At 41.3% G+C, this 19,049-nt stretch overlaps 1 protein-coding gene across 1 annotated transcript in view; it reads left to right on the top strand.

The window, feature by feature from the left end:
* LOXHD1 (lipoxygenase homology PLAT domains 1) overlaps positions 1-18,377 on the top strand; it is a 197,872-nt gene extending 179,495 nt beyond the window's left edge. The window contains exons 35-42 of the mRNA XM_085849094.1: positions 817-934; positions 2,253-2,427; positions 4,491-4,679; positions 8,345-8,515; positions 10,091-10,229; positions 13,201-13,353; positions 14,061-14,373; positions 17,669-18,377. Of these exons, the coding sequence (XP_085705220.1) occupies positions 817-934; positions 2,253-2,427; positions 4,491-4,679; positions 8,345-8,515; positions 10,091-10,229; positions 13,201-13,353; positions 14,061-14,373; positions 17,669-17,836 (1,426 nt within the window). The 3' untranslated portion in view covers positions 17,837-18,377. The remainder of the gene's footprint in view (positions 1-816; positions 935-2,252; positions 2,428-4,490; positions 4,680-8,344; positions 8,516-10,090; positions 10,230-13,200; positions 13,354-14,060; positions 14,374-17,668) is intronic.
* Positions 18,378-19,049: the final 672 nt, after the last annotated feature.

Here is a 19,049-nt window from a genome sequence, read left to right as displayed (position 1 = left end):
GGTTTCTTGGGTCAAAACTAAGATCCAGGCTTTCGGTGATATCTTGGATGTTGCTGTCCTGTCTGTGTCTGTTTGTGGTGAGGATGTTGAGGTCGTGGAGAGATTCACTTACCTTGGCAGTGATATTCATGTCTCTGCTGGCTGCGAGTCAGAGGTCAATTGACGTCTGGGTCGGGCCTGGGGAGTCATGGATTCACTGGATCATGGGGTGTGGCGCTGCCGGTACCTGTGCAGGAGGACGAAAGTCCGAGTCTTCAGGTCCTTGGTACTTCCAGTCTTGCTCTATGGGTGCGAGACTTGGACTCTGACCAAGGATCTGAGACGGAGACTTAATTCCTTTGGTACCAGGTCTCTTCGGAGAATCCTTGGCTATCGCTGGTCGGATTTTGTGTCCAACGAGCGGTTGCTGAGAGAGACTCGGATGAGATTTGTTACCTGCATAGTCCGTGAGCGTCAGTTGCGGCTGTATGGACATGTGGCTCGTTTTCCTGACTCTGATCCTGCTCACCAGATTCTCTCAGTGAGGGAGTCTCATGAGTGGAGGAAGCCAGTGGGTCGACCACGTGCCTCATGGTTGCAACAGGTTGACCATCATCTCAAGGAGATGGGGATGGGCCTGGCATCTGCCTGGGGGATGGCCAGACGGAGGCCCCTGGAGTACCGGCGGAAAGTGGACGCAGCGACGTGCTGTTCTGGCACATGCTCCCATACCTGACCTGAGCAGCCACAGGCCATATACGAAATGAAATGAATTGTTCTTTCTTCCCATTGAGTGCATGTCGTATGATTGTGAAGTTGCGACATCCCTCTCCTTAGGTTTGAAAGAGGCCAGGCTGATGTTATAACCATGGAGATTGACGATGTGGCTCCATTGCAGAAAATTCGTGTGCGGACTGATGGCAAGGGCTGCCGTCCGCACTGGTTCCTTGAAAAGGTGAGGCCACAGCATCAGCTGCACTTGTAAGTTTGTGCAGTTTTTTTCATTGTCAATATATTTATTTTCTTTAGTGTTGGCATTACTGGTGTCATAAAACAAATTCCCTTGGGATTGTTTTTGAAGACGTCATGTGGAATTTTGCAAACAAGACATGAACTTAGAGATTTTACCTTGGTCAAATTTCTATCATTAAGTTATTAATAAATTAATCTTCTTTTAACACCCTCTGTTTAATACATTAATCTTAGTTGTTTCTTGTTTTATAGCCGAATGGCCCTTTCATAAACGGACTTGAGAGCTCAGTGGGAGCTTTCTTATGGCTGGATTCAGTTTAGACCAGAATAGGGTCTGTACTGTTGTCCTGGTGATGTACAGATCGGATGTTGCATTATACAAGTTGGCCTGAGTCATTTTATCCCTCCCCAGTAAAGCATTCGTTCTTAAATATTTTAATATAAAGGTTTTATTGTGCAATACTTGGAACTGGAATATTGGAATATTCTGGAATACTGGAAATTAATCAGTCACCGCATCTGTATGCACTCCATCACTTGTTTTTTTTTTTTGTTATACATTTTCTAGGTTCGTAGAAGAGCTATATATTCTTCAGGACAGAGGGGAAGGGAGGGCGGTGCGATAAATTTCGTTGGGGTAAAGCAACTTTCAGGCCACCCTGTACAATATGCTGCTTTACATTGGAGAAATGAAGCTGGTTGTTTTATCTGTGCGCAATAATGATCCCTTGATATATTATGATGCCTGGTGTTGGCTTTATGGTTACAGTGGTGGGCTTGGGATCCTATGATCCTGAGTTCAAATTACACTCGGCTGTTGAATTAATACCAGGTGGGGTTGACTCTGCCTGTCATCCTTCTGAGGTCGGCAAAATGAGTGCCAGCTTGCTGGTGTACTGTGTCGGAGTGGCGACCCGTCCAGTATTGTGTCCAATAGCCAAGGAGACTGCGAATGCAGCACCAACGCTCTGCACAGAGTATGGTCCCAATGGATGGATTATTAGCAGATTTGTCAAAAAGCAATGTTATAAACATGTCATCGAATTTTCTTACAGTTTACAGAAGCTGCGACGTACCATGTTGCCATCACAATGTGCACAGAGTATGATCCCAATGGATGGATGGATACATTATACATTATACAATAGCATTGCCTTTTGACGTGTAAAATTGCTTAAGTCTTCCTTGTTGGCCCAAGTTGTGTATTCAGAAATGATAAAGTAGTATTTGCCTATTAAACTTGCTGGTATTTTTCCTAGGTGACATGGTATTGCCTGCTTTTTGCTTCATTATGTGCACAGATTTTGATGCGAAGTGTGGAGCATGGTGAAGAGACCACCTTTTTCTTGGGTGATTGGCTGTCTCGAAGCTGGGGAAGCAAACAGTTGGTTCGAGATATGGCAGCAGTGGTAGAAGGCGAACCAGTGGTGGACACAACCACTTACACCATTACTGTTAAAACGAGCGATCTTTCAGGTCATGTCAGAACAATGACAGAGGCATGCAACAATCATCATGTGAAAGCAGTCAAAAAAAGGGGATGCATCATATAAACGCTCCACTTCTTTTGTGTGCTGTATATTGTGTGGCGTTTGTGTACTGGTGTGTTACGTAATTAATAAGACATAATTAGAACTACTACTTCATAACTGCTGGCAGTGATGACCGGGTACCAAGATGTCCCGCTTTGATGCAACCCCACTTCAATTAGACACCTGACCCTGACCCTGACCCTTGACGTTTTTTTTCATTATTATTCCATTGAATTTAGAATGGGATTAAAATAAATTCAATTCAAATCAAATGGAAGACCAAATAGGTACAGTCCTGCATTGGAATAATCAGAAGGAACCCAAACAAGCAAAAAGAAAAGATGAAGTCATCAGGACGAACCTGGATAGGATTCACATTTCAACTGCTACTCCACTACCCTCAAACCCATCCAGACACAGCCAAGTGAGCCTTATTCAAAATAAGTAAATGAATAAATAAAACATTAAATAATTCTATCTGACAGACCATGTGTCTGATCAAGTTGAAATTTAAAACATTTATTCCCAATCACTACTAGATCATAATTGTGAAGTTTCATGTCAATTGATGAAGCGGTTCCAGAGAAAACATTATTTAATATTTTTCTTCAATCCAATATGGCTGCCAAACCATGTGACCTATCAATTATTCCTTAACACACCTGTACACACATGGCTTGGGGAACATTTCTGTGAGGTTTTCCCTCAATTTGTTTGTCCATCTGTTCTGGCCAAAGAAGATTTTGATATGTTTTAGGGTAAATCCAATATGGCGACAAAATCATGTGACCTTTGACGTCATACGTGTGAAGTTTTGCCTCGATCTGTTCAGCCACTTCAGAGAAGATTTTTGAAGCTTTTTCTTTTAAACAAGATGGCTGCTGAATCACGTGACCGATCCCGTCATTTTTTTTTCTGTGGACCATTTTATCCCGAGATGACCCTCAAAAATTTTCATACGTTCTACATCTGCAATTATGACGTCATTACAAAGGCACCTATGACATCATTAAATTTTTTTACGCTTATTCCCCATGAGGAGTACTTGCTATATGCAAAGTTTCATTTTTTTTCCTTTGTGCGGTTTCAGAGATCGCGGTCCAAAGTTTTTTTTTTTTTTTCTTCCGTTTTTCCAACATGACTGCCACATCACGGACCTATGACTTCACAATTGCCATTACAACATTCTACATGAGTAGTCACATTTCCAACATGACTGCCACATCACGGGACCTATGACATCACAATTGCCATTACAACATTCTACATGAGTAGTTGCATCTATGGTGAAAATTTCGTCTCAATCCGATAAGCGGTTGCGGAGAAAAACACAAAAGTTCTGTGCGGACAGACAGACAAACGGACCCAAACGCAAAGCCCTATCCTTCAGCAAGGGTAACTAGAAGGGTAATCAGTGGAGCACATACTTCCACCAGGCTGACACAGTTTACATTCTATATCCCACTGATAGGCTGGATCTGGATCCGGATCTCAACCACAACTTTTTGAGATATCATGCTCCATATCGTTTTTGGCCCCATCTCTCAATAGTGAAGAATCACTTAAAAAAATTCTAGTATCCGGATGCAAATCCAAATCATCATCAAAATCTAATCAATTCGTTCCTGTCACATACCCAACCTCTCCACCAAATTTCGGCTGAATACGTCCACAACCTCTTGAGATATCCCAATCACAGACAGACAGACAAATGACAGACAGGGGTGAAAACATAACCTCCATCCACCTTCGATTGCGGAGGTAAAAAGGGTCATGTTTTTGACCACAACTGTATTTTTTTACTCCTCCATGATTCACAACTTTGTATGTTCCAGGATAAAAAAAAATTGCACATATTTAATTTCCTCCTTGCAAGGAAATCGATAAAAGTATTTATCACCAAGTTATTGAATGGAGCCTGAAACATTGCTCGTGCATTTTGTTATGGGTGGTTAAATGTGATGTCGTGATGTGTGACAGTGGTGCTGCTATTGCTGCTTTGTCCAGGAGCGGGAACAGACGCCAATGTGAGCCTCCTCCTATTCGGAGAACATGGCGATTCCGGAATCCTTCGGCTCAAGCATTCTGCAGAACACAGCAATAAGTTTGAGCGTGGAAACTGCGACTCATTTTGTTTCACTAACATGCTGAGTGTGGGGGAGTTGGCGAAAATCCGAATATGGCACGACAATTCAGGTTAGTGTCGCATCGAATAGGCATTTGTGCTTCCTGCCAGGTGATCTTTAACTTTCTTCTGCTTGGTACTATAGTTTGTCTTTAAGTTTAGTAACATTCGGCAGCATACTAGTTGTAGTACTGCAGAACAGAAATCGCCTTCTTAATACTTCCAAGAAACTCTAGTTTTGCAGAACTTAGACATGTTAAATGGGGTGGTGTATAAAACTGCTTCAATGGTGCTAAACTTCCAGATTTTATTTCATGGTCTTTAAAATTATTATTTTATTAAAATTGAAGGAAATACAGTACTTGAACACTGCATGGGGTAACATGTTCTATGAACTCCACTTGTTTGCGTGCTCCATCCGTGAACTTTTATTTTTATTTTTTTCTATTTCTTCGATAAGTATTATTATTTATTAATAATATTATTATTAGTTTTAAAACCAAGTAAATCGATCATCAGTTTTCAAACCAAGTAAATCGATCATCAGTTTTCAAACCAAGTAAATCGATCATCAGTTTTCAAACCAAGTAAATCGATCATCAGTTTTCAAACCAAGTAAGTCGATCATCAGTTTTCAAACCAAGTAAATCGATCATCAGCTTTCAAACCAAGTAAATCGATCATCAGCTTTCAAACCAAGTAAATCGATCATCAGTTTTCAAACCAAGTAAATCGATCATCAGTTTTCAAAGCAAGTAAATCGATCATCAGCTTTCAAACCAAGTAAATCGATCATCAGCTTTCAAACCAAGTAAATCGATCATCAGCTTTCAAACCAAGTAAATCGATCATCAGTTTTCAAACCAAGTAAATCGATCATCAGTTTTCAAACCAAGTAAGTCGATCATCAGTTTTCAAACCAAGTAAATCGATCATCAATTTTCAAACCAAGTAAGTCGATCATCAGTTTTCAAACCAAGTAAATCGATTTTGTAATCACTTCTCTATGTGTCTGTGTCTGTCCGGGCCGTAACTTTTGGCTGCAACATTTGAGCTTTTTATTTGTCATCAAATTTTCAACAAAGCTATATTATGAGAATATGGAGAAGACAAATTCATAATTTGGTCAAAAGGTCAAATATCCCGTTTAGCATACAGAAGAAGAAGAAGTCAGAATACAAAGTGGATGGGCTTTGCATTTTCAGATGCTTTCCATTTTTATTATTCAATGACAGCAGGAACCTTTTTGGAACGCATGGACGGACGAAGTCGCCGGAGGCATTATTATTATTATTATTATTATTATTATTATTATTATAAAATGCAGTTTATTTGTCTGTGTCTGTTTCTGGATGTTGTTATTTCTTTGAGCTTTTCAGTTATACTCTAATTCTTGTTTACCCCAAACTATGAGGGATGATCTTTTTCACAGTGATTATGCCTGGGCTTTATTGCAATACTCTAATTCTTGATTAACCTGAACAATGAGGGATGATAATAATAAAAAAACTCCAAATTGTCAATTCTCTCTTTTGACTTTGAGCATAATGGGCCACATGACTTTTACCTAAGTGGGCCTCTCCTAGCTTGTGAATAACCATCCCATATTCAATTTATCAATTAAAGTTTCACATATGGGCATGTGGGAGGTAGTAAAATGATCAGCAAGAGGGAGAAATCTACTTAACCTTGTCCTCACCTTCCTCTGAATCACTGAACTGTCGGCCAATTGGGGCATTGGCCAAAACGATCATCACTCAGTTCTCGTGAGGATCTCCTCTTACATGTATTGAGGAAGATCTATTTCACTGCCTCGTGTGGCTCTGCCATTGGATTAAGTAAAAGGGATTAAGAACATATCTCACAAACTCTGTATGTTTTTCTCTGGGGCTCCATAATGCCTTTTTTGCATTGCAAGTGAGACCATGCTGTACTGCTCCATATCCCACTGTGAATGGAAAGAAATTTGTGAAGTATGAACTGCTGGAGAAATGTTAGACAAGCTTTGAGATGTTAAACTGAGAGATGTAATAACTTTTTCACAATAACAAACTTCAGGAGTAAACCATACAGCCATTTATTAAAAAAAAAAAAACATAACAACAAATGTTTAAAAAAATAATTTTTGTGTACAATGTCGAGGCTCGTATGAGTGTTGGATGATTTGTAATTAGTGGGGCAACTTAGCATAACAATTGTGCATTTTGTGAGGAAAGCACCAAATTTGGCACACTAGTAGCCTATCATATTATGAACAGATTTGGATATTGGGCCATCTCAAATTCAGCCGCTGATGGCTGTGGCAGCCATTTTCCACTGCCATCAAAAATTTTGAGATGGCCCAATATCCAAATCTGTTCATAATATGTTAGGCTAGTAGTGTGCCAAATTTGGTGCTTTCCTCACAAAATGCACAATTGTTATGCTATGTTTAGCTAAGTTGCCCCACTAAATGTTCTGTGTGCAAATGATCTTTTAAGCACTCCCGAGTCAAAAAAGAAATGGAGAAAAAATATATATGCAATTTTTTTTTCAAACGAAAAAATTCATTTTGAATAGTGAGTTTTGGAACAAAAAAAGGATAATCTTTTTTTAATTAGCCAGTTTTGGAACAACAACAAAAACAGAATAGAAAAAAAAGTTCTGTTCTGGCAAATGGCAGCTTGGCTGCTGGGTAGCTATTATTTATTGGAAGCTTGGCTGTGCCACTGATGTGTCCCTCTACCAGTACACTGGTACTCATTTTGCCAATCTTGGAAAGATGACAGACTGAGTCAACCCTCGCTGATGTTAATTCGGCCACCAACAGAGCTTGAACTCAGGATGCTAGGATCCTAAGCCAACCACCCTAACCACGAAGCCAACACCAGGCTATAAAAAAATAGGTGAAAAATAGATTTTAAATAGCCAGTTTCGAACAAAAAAAAGGACATAAATAGGAGAAAAGTATATTTTAAATAGGCAGTTTTTAAACAAAACAAATAGGGGGAAAAAAATGGCAACCACTTTGGTGTAAAACAACAAAGTATAGAAAAATAGTGAAAGAATAGCAGCAAATTTGGTGTCAAAAAAAAAATCCAGCAAAATAGTGAAAAAAAATAACCAGTTTGGTGTAAAACAACAAAGTATGGAAAAATAAAGCAATACAATTTTAAAGGAAAAAGTCTGGGGAAAAAATAGTGAAAAAATAGCACTGCAACCACCGAAATCTCCAAAATAGTAACAACAAAAAAGGAAACCTATCTTTTTGCTATTTTTTTTTGGGGGGGGGGAAGGGGGAAAAAAAAAGCTTAGAATTTTGAAAAAGAATTTTTTTTTTTTTTTTGCTTGCTGCAAATCGACTCAGGCTTTCTCTGAAATTTCCATCACAATAATACTAGAGGTCTCTCCAGTATTCAGTCTTTGTAAAACATGATGATGATGACAAACTCTCTTTTCCTAGAATGCATGGCATGGCCATAGTTCACTTCGGGTGCAAAACGACCTTTCGGTTTCATCATTGCAGAATGGTAGAAAACCCTATACAATATATATATATATATATATATATATATATATATATATATATATATATATATATATATATATATATATATATATCCCCTTGAATGATGCTTTTAATATAAAGTTTGAATAACAAAATGATATAACTCGAATCCTTTGAACTCCTGCTGTGTGAAGAGAAAGTTTTTCTGTGTTGATGACTTTATTTCATGCCATGACTTTGTACACACAGGCTTCTGTCCAGGATGGCACCTGGATTCTGTGGAGGTCTGGGATGATGTAATGGGTAGCTCCTTTCGCTTTCACTGTGACCGCTGGCTAGCTGTTGATGAGGACGATGGGCAGACACTGAGGGAGCTGTCATGTCGCACCGGGGCACACCGAGAACACAAGGACAACATCTGTGCGTCTGCTGTAACTGTATTGTGCATGCATACAGTAGAAATATAAGGACTGCAAATGTTGACATTTTGATTATATTGCATGGTAACTATGCTTTTGTGTGTTTAACATTATTTTAATCTGAATAGGTTAGGAATGAGGATATGTGATTTATTTATTGCTGTAAATCGAAGAGCTTGCTGAAGTTGTGATGAGAGACTTGCAATAGCCAGCAGCTGAGAGTAGTAACATCGCATGCAACTTTGGGTTTGCAGCTGGAATATGTAAACAATCTTGTAATAATTGTTGATGAACTTGTTTTCCATGAAAAAAAAACATTTGTTCTGTTATCTCTCGTTTAACTTCCCTGTCTTTACATAGTCCACAATCTCCGCTCTGTCTCAATTGACGTATTTGTTCATGAGTGCAATTCTAACTCATTCTTCCTTAGGGCTGATAGGATAGCCTAGATGTACGCACACTCACCTCAAAACTGTCTAGCCTGGGTTCGAATCCTGATCCAGCTAAAACCTGTCGTCCCAGTGTTTCACAGGCTGTGTGATTCAGTGATTCATCAATGTGTGTGTGTTGACCCTCGGATGGACATTAAACTGGGCGACCTGTCTGACAGCATTAGTTGGTGGATGTTAAAGACTCAATGGTGTCCGTGAAGAGTGGGTGAGCCTGAACAAATTACAAATTCCTGCTCTACCCTACAGGGGGCACTGCATCAGTGGCAAAACAGTGCCCACAGCAATGATGCAACCCAGCAGCTGCAAACGAAATGATATTAATAATAATAATAATAATAATGTTCCTTAACAAGGAACTTTGACACAGGAGGATGCCATTTGACACATCAAAGCCTTTGCTATTCAAACCAACCTATGGTTGTTTATCCATGCTCTATGCTCTATGCTTTTTTTCAAATGATGAGCATCAAGCAAGGAAGTAAGGAAGCAACATATACCATTTTTAAAGACTTTGGTATGACTTGGCTCGGGTTTGAACCACCAAACTCAGACTCGGAGCAGACACTCTAACCATTAAGCCACCAAATTGGTAATGATTATTCTTTCTAAGTTCCAAATACCTACTCTGACCTGTTTGACCCCCTTCCCATGTCTTATATTGTCAAGTCATCCCCAATCCATAATTTTAAAATGGCTACCTGCCATAATTTTTCTTCACCCCATGTCCACCTGTTTTGACTTCAAACCTTCGTTCCTGTCTCTTGTGAATTAATTACCTTGTCCAAGCATTAATTCTCCTCTACTCCCTGTTAAGTTATTTCTTTAATTTTTATTTTTAGCTCTCTTTTGCTTCTTCCAAACTTCTCAGTGAGTTTTAACACTACCTTCAAAGATTACGGTGCAACAAAATGGAATAATTGGTTATTATTGCCTTGCACAGTGGGTGTTTGTGTCCTGATTTGGAGAAAACAAAAAGAAGAATCAGATTCAAGATTCAGGGAGTCACAACAAAAAGATATGAAGTGCTGGATACTCTTAGAAATTCCTAAAACATTAAATAAGGAATGTGTATTCATATTGTGAGATTGAGTAATGGCTCCTTATGTGTTGTGTGCGCTGTGTAGCCTACAAGATTACAGTGGAAACAAGTGACGGTCGAGATTCAGGAACGAAAGAAAATGTGTGGCTTGTGATGGAAGGAAAAAATAAATGTTCAGACGAATTTCTCCTGGAAAATTCATCAAAACCACGGAAGTTTCAGAGGTATGTCAATAAAAATGACAAATGATGCATTCCCTTTGTTATTTTCACAGGGTTCTGGGTTGGCGGATTTAATGTTGGCATATTCAAGTTTTTAACCCTGTGACAGCATTTCATAGTTGACATTTAATTTTTATTGTAGAAAATGTAAAACATAAATAAATAAATCGATTCTGAAATATGGAAATATATATTTATTTATATATATATATATACACAAAGTCGAGGTTTGTGGAAGAGCTGATGACCGAGTACACTGAATGGATCAGGACGTAACAGAGAAAAATGGAATGCAAAGCACGCATGCATGAGGTGGACAAGATTGACACAAAGGATCCATGAGGTGGACAAGATGGATGCAGAAGGCAACTCTAAGGAGGGAAAACTAGAAAATTGGAAGGAGGGATTTGAGAGGGGTTAACAAGGCGAGAGAAGATCATGGTTTTGGATTGGGGACAATCTGAGCTGGCAGTGAACAGCTGTCTTGAAGACCTGGAGGGAAGAATGAGATTGAAGAGGATGTGGAAGTTGATTCCACAGGTGTGGAAAAAAAGAGAAAGATGAGTGGAGGCGAGTCGTGATCCAGGATTTAGGTAGTTTCACCAGAAAGCGGTGGGTGGTAGACCGTGTGAGTCCTGCAGAAAGCTCACGGGGACAAAGCACGTTGAGAGCAGAGGGTGCAAGACCAGAAAGGAGGTGGTAGAGGACAGAGAGAGCACTGACCTATCTGCGATGGTGTCATGATTGACCCATGGACTCACCTTCATCGTGGGAGATTCCAATAATCTTAAAGGTCTTGGTTTCCACAGCATCAACCTGAGCAAATGTGAGGTTGGGGAGCCAACCCAGAGGGGAGAGCAGACTCCATCAATCTGCAGATGAAGGCCTTGTTGTCAGTGGGTAGAATTTCAGATGTACCAAGGAAGGACTGTACCATGGAGCATGCTCAGTTCATCTACTTACTTGAAACAATCCTCTTGAAGAAGTTCAATCATTCAAACTCCTGGGTCTCACTATCAGCCATGATTTTTCATGGGCACACCACAGCAAGCCACTGACTGTTGAGGCCAACGGTGAAATGTGGTTTGCCCAAGAAAGATCATGGCTGATAGACCCAGGAGTTTGAATGACTGAACTTCCTAAAGAGTATTATTAAGGAAGTAGATAGTAGGGTTTACCGAACAGTCCTTTCAGAGAGAGATAGTGAGTTTTTTTTTTGTATACCTTGTCAAGGCCCGTATGAGAGCTAACACACAACGCACAGCAAGGGGGGGGGGCATGAGCCAAGAGGGGCGGGAGTGGGAAGGACAAAACAGTGGGGAACAGAGACATTAGGAGATCTGTGGAAGGGAGAGGGATGGGGCGGGGAAGTGTGTGAGATTTGTCAGGATTGAAAGACGTTCCAAGTGTTTGACAATCTTGTGATTTTGAAAGGTCTGAAGAGAAGGAAGGATGTCATGTAGCCTGCCTGTCTGAAGGATGAGAGATGTCATGACAAGAGAGTGGAGTCGTCAGAAAATAGAGAAAGAGGATTTTCCAGAGAGTCAGAGAAATCATTGATGAAGATCAGGAATAGGACTGGGCCCAGAACACTGCCTTGGGGTACTCCAGTCTTGAGAGAGAGGGGAGATGAAAGGATTTCGTTGAGTGTCACACATTTGTTATGAGAGAAGATGAAGTCAGTCAGACATCTGTGGAGTTGGCCTTGGATGGCATACGCAGAGAGTATGGAGACCAACATAGGATGCCAGACTGTATCAAAGCATGAGATATGTCCAGAGAGACGGCCCTGATCTCATGTCTGACATTGAAGACCTCCATCCATTGTTGGCTGAGTAGAAGCAGCATGTCCAAGGTGGAGTGACCTGGTCTAAAACCATATTAGTGATCTGAGATGAGGTTGTTGGAGAAAAGGAATGATTTCCGATCAATTGATGGATTCCATGACCTTGCTAATGATCGGAAGTAAGCTTATAGGTCTGTAGTTGAGGGTATCGGTTTTTGCACCTTTTTATGTAATGCAGTGATGTGGTCGTATGGCAGCTTAGCTGCTGGGGAAGCTATCATTTCTTGAAGCGTGACTGTGTCGCTGATGCAGTGCTGCTCTACCAGTACACATACTGAAACTGGTACTCATTTCGCCGACCTCGGAAGGATGACAAGCTGAGTCAATCCCCTGGTGTATTAATTCAGCAGCCGACGGGGCTTGAACTCAGGACCCTTGGATCCTAAGCCGCCACCCTAAACCCTGAGCCAACACCAGGCTTAATGCAGTGACGTTGTTGGATTTCCAAACAGAGAGAAGATGACCTAGTGTAAATGAAAGGGTGAAAATGGTAGAGAGATGATGTGCAGGAGAAGCAGAGCAGTTTTTAGGAAACGTGAGCTGATGCTGTCCAGACCAGTCGCAGAGTCAGAGTAGAGTAGTAAAAATTTGTATCGGTGTCAAAACCAGCAACCGATTTTAAGTTATTAAGATTTAGATTCAAAGTTTCTGAAAACCGAGCTTGTCCCAGGACTGAAAGTCCTCTTTGGCTGTCAGTGAAAACCCACCAAGCTCATTAATTACATTTAAGGTGGAAATAATTTGTCTGCCTTCCCTGTTCTGGCATATTTGTGATTCCAGTGCATGTTTTGAGATTGACTAAATGCCTTGAGGGCAATTTGGGATCAGGTACAAAATGTTCCCAACAGAAAGATGGTGCCACCCAAAATTCCCTGATCTGTTTTTTTTTGTTTTCAGGATCGAGGCTCAGCGAAGAGCTGTTGAAAGGAGAATGTTGACGGATGTCTCATGAGTTATTGAAAGTTCAGCTGATTCGGTTAAGAGCTGAGTTGTAGGATTTGATTATTCTTTTTTAATCAAATAAACCGGGACCATATTTATTGTGTTGTGCTTAAAATATGAGATAAATGAATTGGTATTACTGTAAACCATCTCTAGGAAACAAATGTTATCTGTTGAGTGAATCAGGGGAGGACACGACGTGTTTGTGGTGGAGTCTGAGGATGTGGGTGACGTGCAGTCCATTATACTTGGACACTGTCCAAGGCGGAAATCAGCCAAGGCAGAGACCTTATGGCAAGTTCACCAGGTCATCATCATGAATATGGAATCGGGAAACAAGTGAGCTACTTATAATGGTTTTTGTTTTTGGTAAAATTTAACCAAGAAGTTTAACCATGATATTTTGAAATATCATGCTCTGTATGAATCAGTCAAAAAATTATAGCATTCGGATCTTCAGCAAAATCTAATTAATTCGACCTTGTTACACGTCCAACCTGCCCACCAAATTTCGTCTAAATCAGTCCACAACTTCTTGAGATATCCTGCTCATCGACAAACAAACAGACAGACAGAGGAAAAAAAATAACCTCAGTCCACCTCTGGTGACGGAGGTAACTAGAACGACACTCAGTGGAGCTCATACCTCTGCCAGGTTGAACAGTTTACGTTTTCGATGTCACTTATAGGCCAGATCTGAATCTGGTCATTAACCAACATCAAATCGGCTTGTCATCATCACCAACCCAACTCATCCACCAAGATTTGTCTGAATCCATCCATAACTTTTTGAGATATCCTACGCACAAACAAACAAACAGACAGACAAGGGTGAAAACATAACCTCCATCCACCTTCGGCGGTGAACGTAAAAATGGAATTTTTTATCCTTTATCCTTGGATGCAAACTTTAAAGCATTAATTAAACTTCAGGTTAATTCTTCTAAATCGTATCAACTTTGAAGTTGTTAATCTAATTAAATGGATTTGTGTTTTTTGTAACCAATACAATTACCATCAAGATGTTCTTGCTTCTCAAACCGCAGGTACATTTGTCCATGTGACACCCGCCTGTCGCTTTCGGCCTCTCGCGAGGACGGCCACAGCTTCCATTGTCATCGGCGCATCCTGAGTTTTGCTTCTCGTTCTCATGGTCTTTTACCGTCAAAGTACGAAGTGCTGGTGGTGACTGGTGACAGCAAGAACTGTGGCACCGATGCCAATGTTTTCATTACGATGTATGGCATGAATGGTGATTCGGGTCGTCGGGCACTTCGTCAGAAGTACCGAAACCTCTTCGAACGTGGATGTACCTCCCGATTCTATCTTGAGTGCTTGGATCTTGGGGAGCTCACAAAGGTGAGAACAAATCTGTGATGGTCTTACAGTACAGGAGTCAGGTGCATGTGGTGCAGATATATTGATGGGTCAATTGTTAGAAAGACATTTCTACAGCTTGTAATGTCTAATGCCATTTCTGTAAGTGATTGTGACGTGTGCTGCTGCTCTTTGACTGGTCGTGACGTGGATGCTTCATCTTTGGCTTCTTGTAGTTGATTGTTTTTTTTTCATGCGCACCTCTTCTCCGAATTCCCCTCTAAACCCCTCTCATATGTGCACAAAATCACTCCAAATGCTGTCGGACTGTGATTATGATTATGATTTTGAACATTCTCTGTAAAGGTAGAAATACATATTTAACACCAACCTCGGTGATGTAATGGTTAGAGCATCCGCTCTGAGTCTGGATGGTCACCAGTTCAAACCCTAGCTAACTAAGTCAGACCAAAGACTTAAAAACTTCCTTGCTTCCAAGCTTGACGTCCAGCATTTAAAAGGATGGATCAAGGACAATCCTCACAGGTTGGCATCCATGGGGTGGAAGAAATACCCTGCTGAGTGTGGTGAGAAAGGTGATATCTTAGTTGTGGGCATCCTTGGTACCTTGAGTGCTCCAGGAAGTGACATTTCCCCCAAGTTCAATGGCTGTTTTTTTCTCATCTAATAGTCGTATGAGTGTGTGTGTGTGTGTGTGTGTGTGTGTGTGTGTGTGTGTGTGTGTGTGTGTGTGTGTGTGTGTGTGTATGTGTGCGTGTGTCATCTCCACTTTAGCCTTAGTTTCTGTAAAAAAAAAAAAAAAAAAAAAATATATATATATATATATATATGCCTGGTGTTGGCGCAGTAGTTAGGGCAGCGGCTTGGGATCCAAAAGGTCCTGAGTTCAAGTCCCGTTGGGCCACTGAATTAATACACCAGGGGGTTGACTCAGCCTGTCATCCTTCCGAGGTCGGCGAAGTGAGTACCAGTGTACCGGGCCAGTGTATACCCCGGTTAAAATAGGTGTACCATATCCCTGTGTCGTAAGAGGCGACTAGGGTTGCGTCAGGAAGGGCATCCGGCGTAAAACATATGCCAAATCACTATGCGGATCATACGGATGATCCGCTGTGGCGACCCCTCACGGGAGCAGCCAAAAGAAGAAGATATATATATATATATATATATATATATATATATATATATATATATATATATATATATATATATATATAGATCATTTGTATGGAGACACATGATGAGCTGCTGCAGGGTACTGAGTCACAATTGCCTTTGTCTGCATATTTTCTCCTTGGTATTGAGAATAAGGGGAGAGGGGGTGTGTTTAAAATGCACCTCATTTCAAAATGTAATTTATAAATGGCCCCTGAAACCTTACTGACCTTTAGCCAAATGGTGAGCAGCCGCACAATATATAAGACCGTCTTCTCTATAAATTGCCTACATGAGAAGCAGGTCAATGCGTGCCTGCGGGACAAATTTTTCACACAAGTTAAGACCGGGCTGTATACTCGTTTGCTTTATTTGGTGACTTCGCAGGCGGCGTGATTTCAAAAATGTTTTGCAATATCACAATCCCGAGCCACCACCTTCACGATGTTTTACAAACCAATTCACATATCCGAGATCTTTGCTCATCGTTGAACAATCCTGGCTACGAAGTTTGAAGAACAATGGCTTTGTCCATAGTAATTGTAAAAAGCTCCTTAGCATTTCACTTGTTTTTATTTATTGACTAATTTTTTTCTAAAGGAGCGAAGCACATAGAGGAGCAAGGTTAAATTGACAGGAGGGATGCACGGCAACAATTAAATGGTAAATGAATGTGAAAAGAAAGAGAACAGAAAGAAAAAGAAAGCAAGAAAGGTGAAATCGGCAAGTGCTTGGGATAATAAAGGTCATGGGTCAGGATGACATGAGATCATGGTGCACTACCTGATTGAAGCCCTGGAGGGAAGGGTGGGAAAGAACAGCCTCTGGAAAGTGGTTCCATAGACGGGAGAAACGAGGACCAAAGGAGTTGCCGTTGTCCAGTCAGCCTGGATTTTGGGAAGATTAACCAGGAGAGGGTGACTCGAAAAAGCATGCATCCTGGAGTTGTTTGGGAGGGTCGGAGGAATGAGAAGAGTGGAGGAAGCAATGTTGCAGAATTGAAAGTAGAAACTGGAGACGCCACCGATCTGCCTGGAATGTAACAGCAAGAGACGTTGTGGTTCGGCCTCATCGTGGAAGATTCCAATAATTTTGAAGCTTTAGATTCCACAGAATGTGATGCGACAGATGGGATGCTGGGGAACCAGGCAATAGGGGGGAGAGAAGTACTCCATTGAGCTGTGGACAAAGACCTTGTAGATTGACTAGCTCTGATTTTCCAAGGAAAGACTTTGATTGACAGAGGATCCCCAGTCTGTGGATGACTTTGGAAGCAAGCTTTGCGATGTGGTCAGCCCAGGAGAGGTCATGGCTAATTGTGAGGCCGAGGCAATTCAAGATACTGAACCTCTTCCAGTGGCTCACCAAGGAAATAGACAAACAGAGTTGAGACATTCTGCCTTATCTCAGGCAGAGTCTGCAGTCATGCAATTTGAAGTGGAGGGTGGGATAGAGTTGGAGCATGCATCAGAGGCCGACTTGAAAAAGCGCCACCATCACTGGGAGGAAGGAGACTTGTTGAAGAGTTCAGCCTTGAGATTTGCAAGATATTTTCTGGCTTTCCTCAGGATGGACACACACTTGTTTCGAGCCTTCGGGAATGAACGAAAGCTACCCTCAGGTTGGGTTTGCCTTCCATGTTGAGAATGCAAGCTGCTTGACTGTAACTGCCTCCCCACAATAATCACTGTACCATAGCCTAGAGCAGTGGTTCCAAAACTTTTTTGTCCACGACCCAAAATTTGAAATCTCAATCACCTTGCGACCCAAATTGTACTGGTACCTACTTTGTACTGGTATCTAAGATAAATATTGTTGGAGAATACGCTTTCAATGTGAAACCCCCCCCCCTCAAAAAAGAAGGATTTTGAGGGGGATTTTTCAAGTTTGGGTCGTGACCCCTGGGTTTGGGAACATTTATGTCGAGAATTTGCTTTGGCCTCACCTTCAGAACCCCCGCGTTGAAGGTGGGGGGATGGGTGGGGGGGGCAAGTCGCTACAACCTTTATCTTCTGACCCATAGCCCCCCTGGTAAGTTTAGTTAAGATTAGATAAGTAACAACCAAATGCTTCAGCCACACACAGACACCAAATTACATATTTTATTACGTATGAAAAAAGAACAGCATTTGAGTGTGTTTGTCCGTTTGATTGATTTCAGATCCGGGTTGAGCACGACAACACAAGTCTGAATTCTAGTTGGTGTCTTGACTACATTGAAGTCGTCAACACCTCGACATTTACCCGCACCATCTTCCCCTGCAGAAAGTGGCTCGACTCGAAGCGTGGAGACGGACAAATCTGCAGAGAGCTTTACCCTGATTATTAATTTTGAAAATATTTTCATCTACAATTTCTCCACCACCATGTAGGCTTCCCTTCTGAACAATATTGCACCACCAAATTCTACACACTTTTACAAACTTGGTGTGGATGATCATTGATCATCATCCACTGAAGTTGTGTGAAATGTGGAATAAAACTTTCCCTTGAATGATGACTTCTCATTCACCTTTCATGGACACTAGTTTTGGAGAAAGTTCCAAGTCCTTTGTGGGTTCACTGAGATCCAGCAAATGTTAGTCCCTCACCTACTCCCACCTCTTATTCGACTGAGGGGATGCTATGATGCAACAAAACAATTTCTTCATCTTTTCGTACAAAGTATGTAGTTATAAAAGTTTCATTATCATCAATGTTGGTGCTGCTGAACCCGTCTCTTGGAGAGGGTTTATGCTATGTGCTTTGCCTTCGCAACATTCAGGTAGAGGAATAAGCGAGTTATCGCCGGTACCCCGAGCTGGCAATAACTCACCTGTTCCTCCTGAAGGACATCGTGGGATCTTTACCGTCCACTGACTAATGCTAGATGGGACACCCAGTTTATTGTCTGTCTGAGGGATGCCACAGAAATTGATGTATCATCCTGCCTGGTAAACACCAGGTTGACAGTTTATAGCTGGTATGAGATTCCAACCTTTGGAATAAACTCCCTCACTCTATTCAATCCCATTCTTCCCTCCAGGCCTTCAAAACAGCTGTTCACCACCACCTCTTATCACCTTCAAAACCACCTTCAAAACAGCTGTTCACCACCACCCCCATCCAAATCCTCGATCTTTTCGACCCCCGATAATCCACCCAAACCCACCTCCTTCAAATTCCCTGCTTTCCTTCCTGAAAGTCCCTGTAATGTCCATCTTGTATTTTCCATGTTCCCCACTCCATTCCTCTCCCTTCCACAGATCTCCTAATGTCTCTGTTCCCCACTGTTTTGTCCTTCCCACTCCCACCCCTCTTGTTTCATGCCCCCCTTGCTGTGTGTTGTGTGTTAGCTCTCATATGAGCCTCGACAAGGTATACAAAAAAAGAAAACAGGATGTTGTATTATTTATTTATTTATATAATAACTTGTCGTGCCTGCCATCTCTGCCGCAAAGGGTTTCATCAAAACACAGCATGTTGTCCAGTACCAGCATTACTCGATTAACACTTTTTAACTTGATGACGTTAACAAAGTACCAAACCCATTTCTATTCATT

Source organism: Eptatretus burgeri, chromosome 12 (genome assembly GCF_056783735.1).
Source record: "Eptatretus burgeri isolate ZD-2024b chromosome 12, Ebu_testis_v1, whole genome shotgun sequence".
NCBI classification, from domain to species: domain Eukaryota; kingdom Metazoa; phylum Chordata; class Myxini; order Myxiniformes; family Myxinidae; genus Eptatretus; species Eptatretus burgeri.
This window is presented reverse-complemented; position numbering and strand designations above follow the sequence as displayed.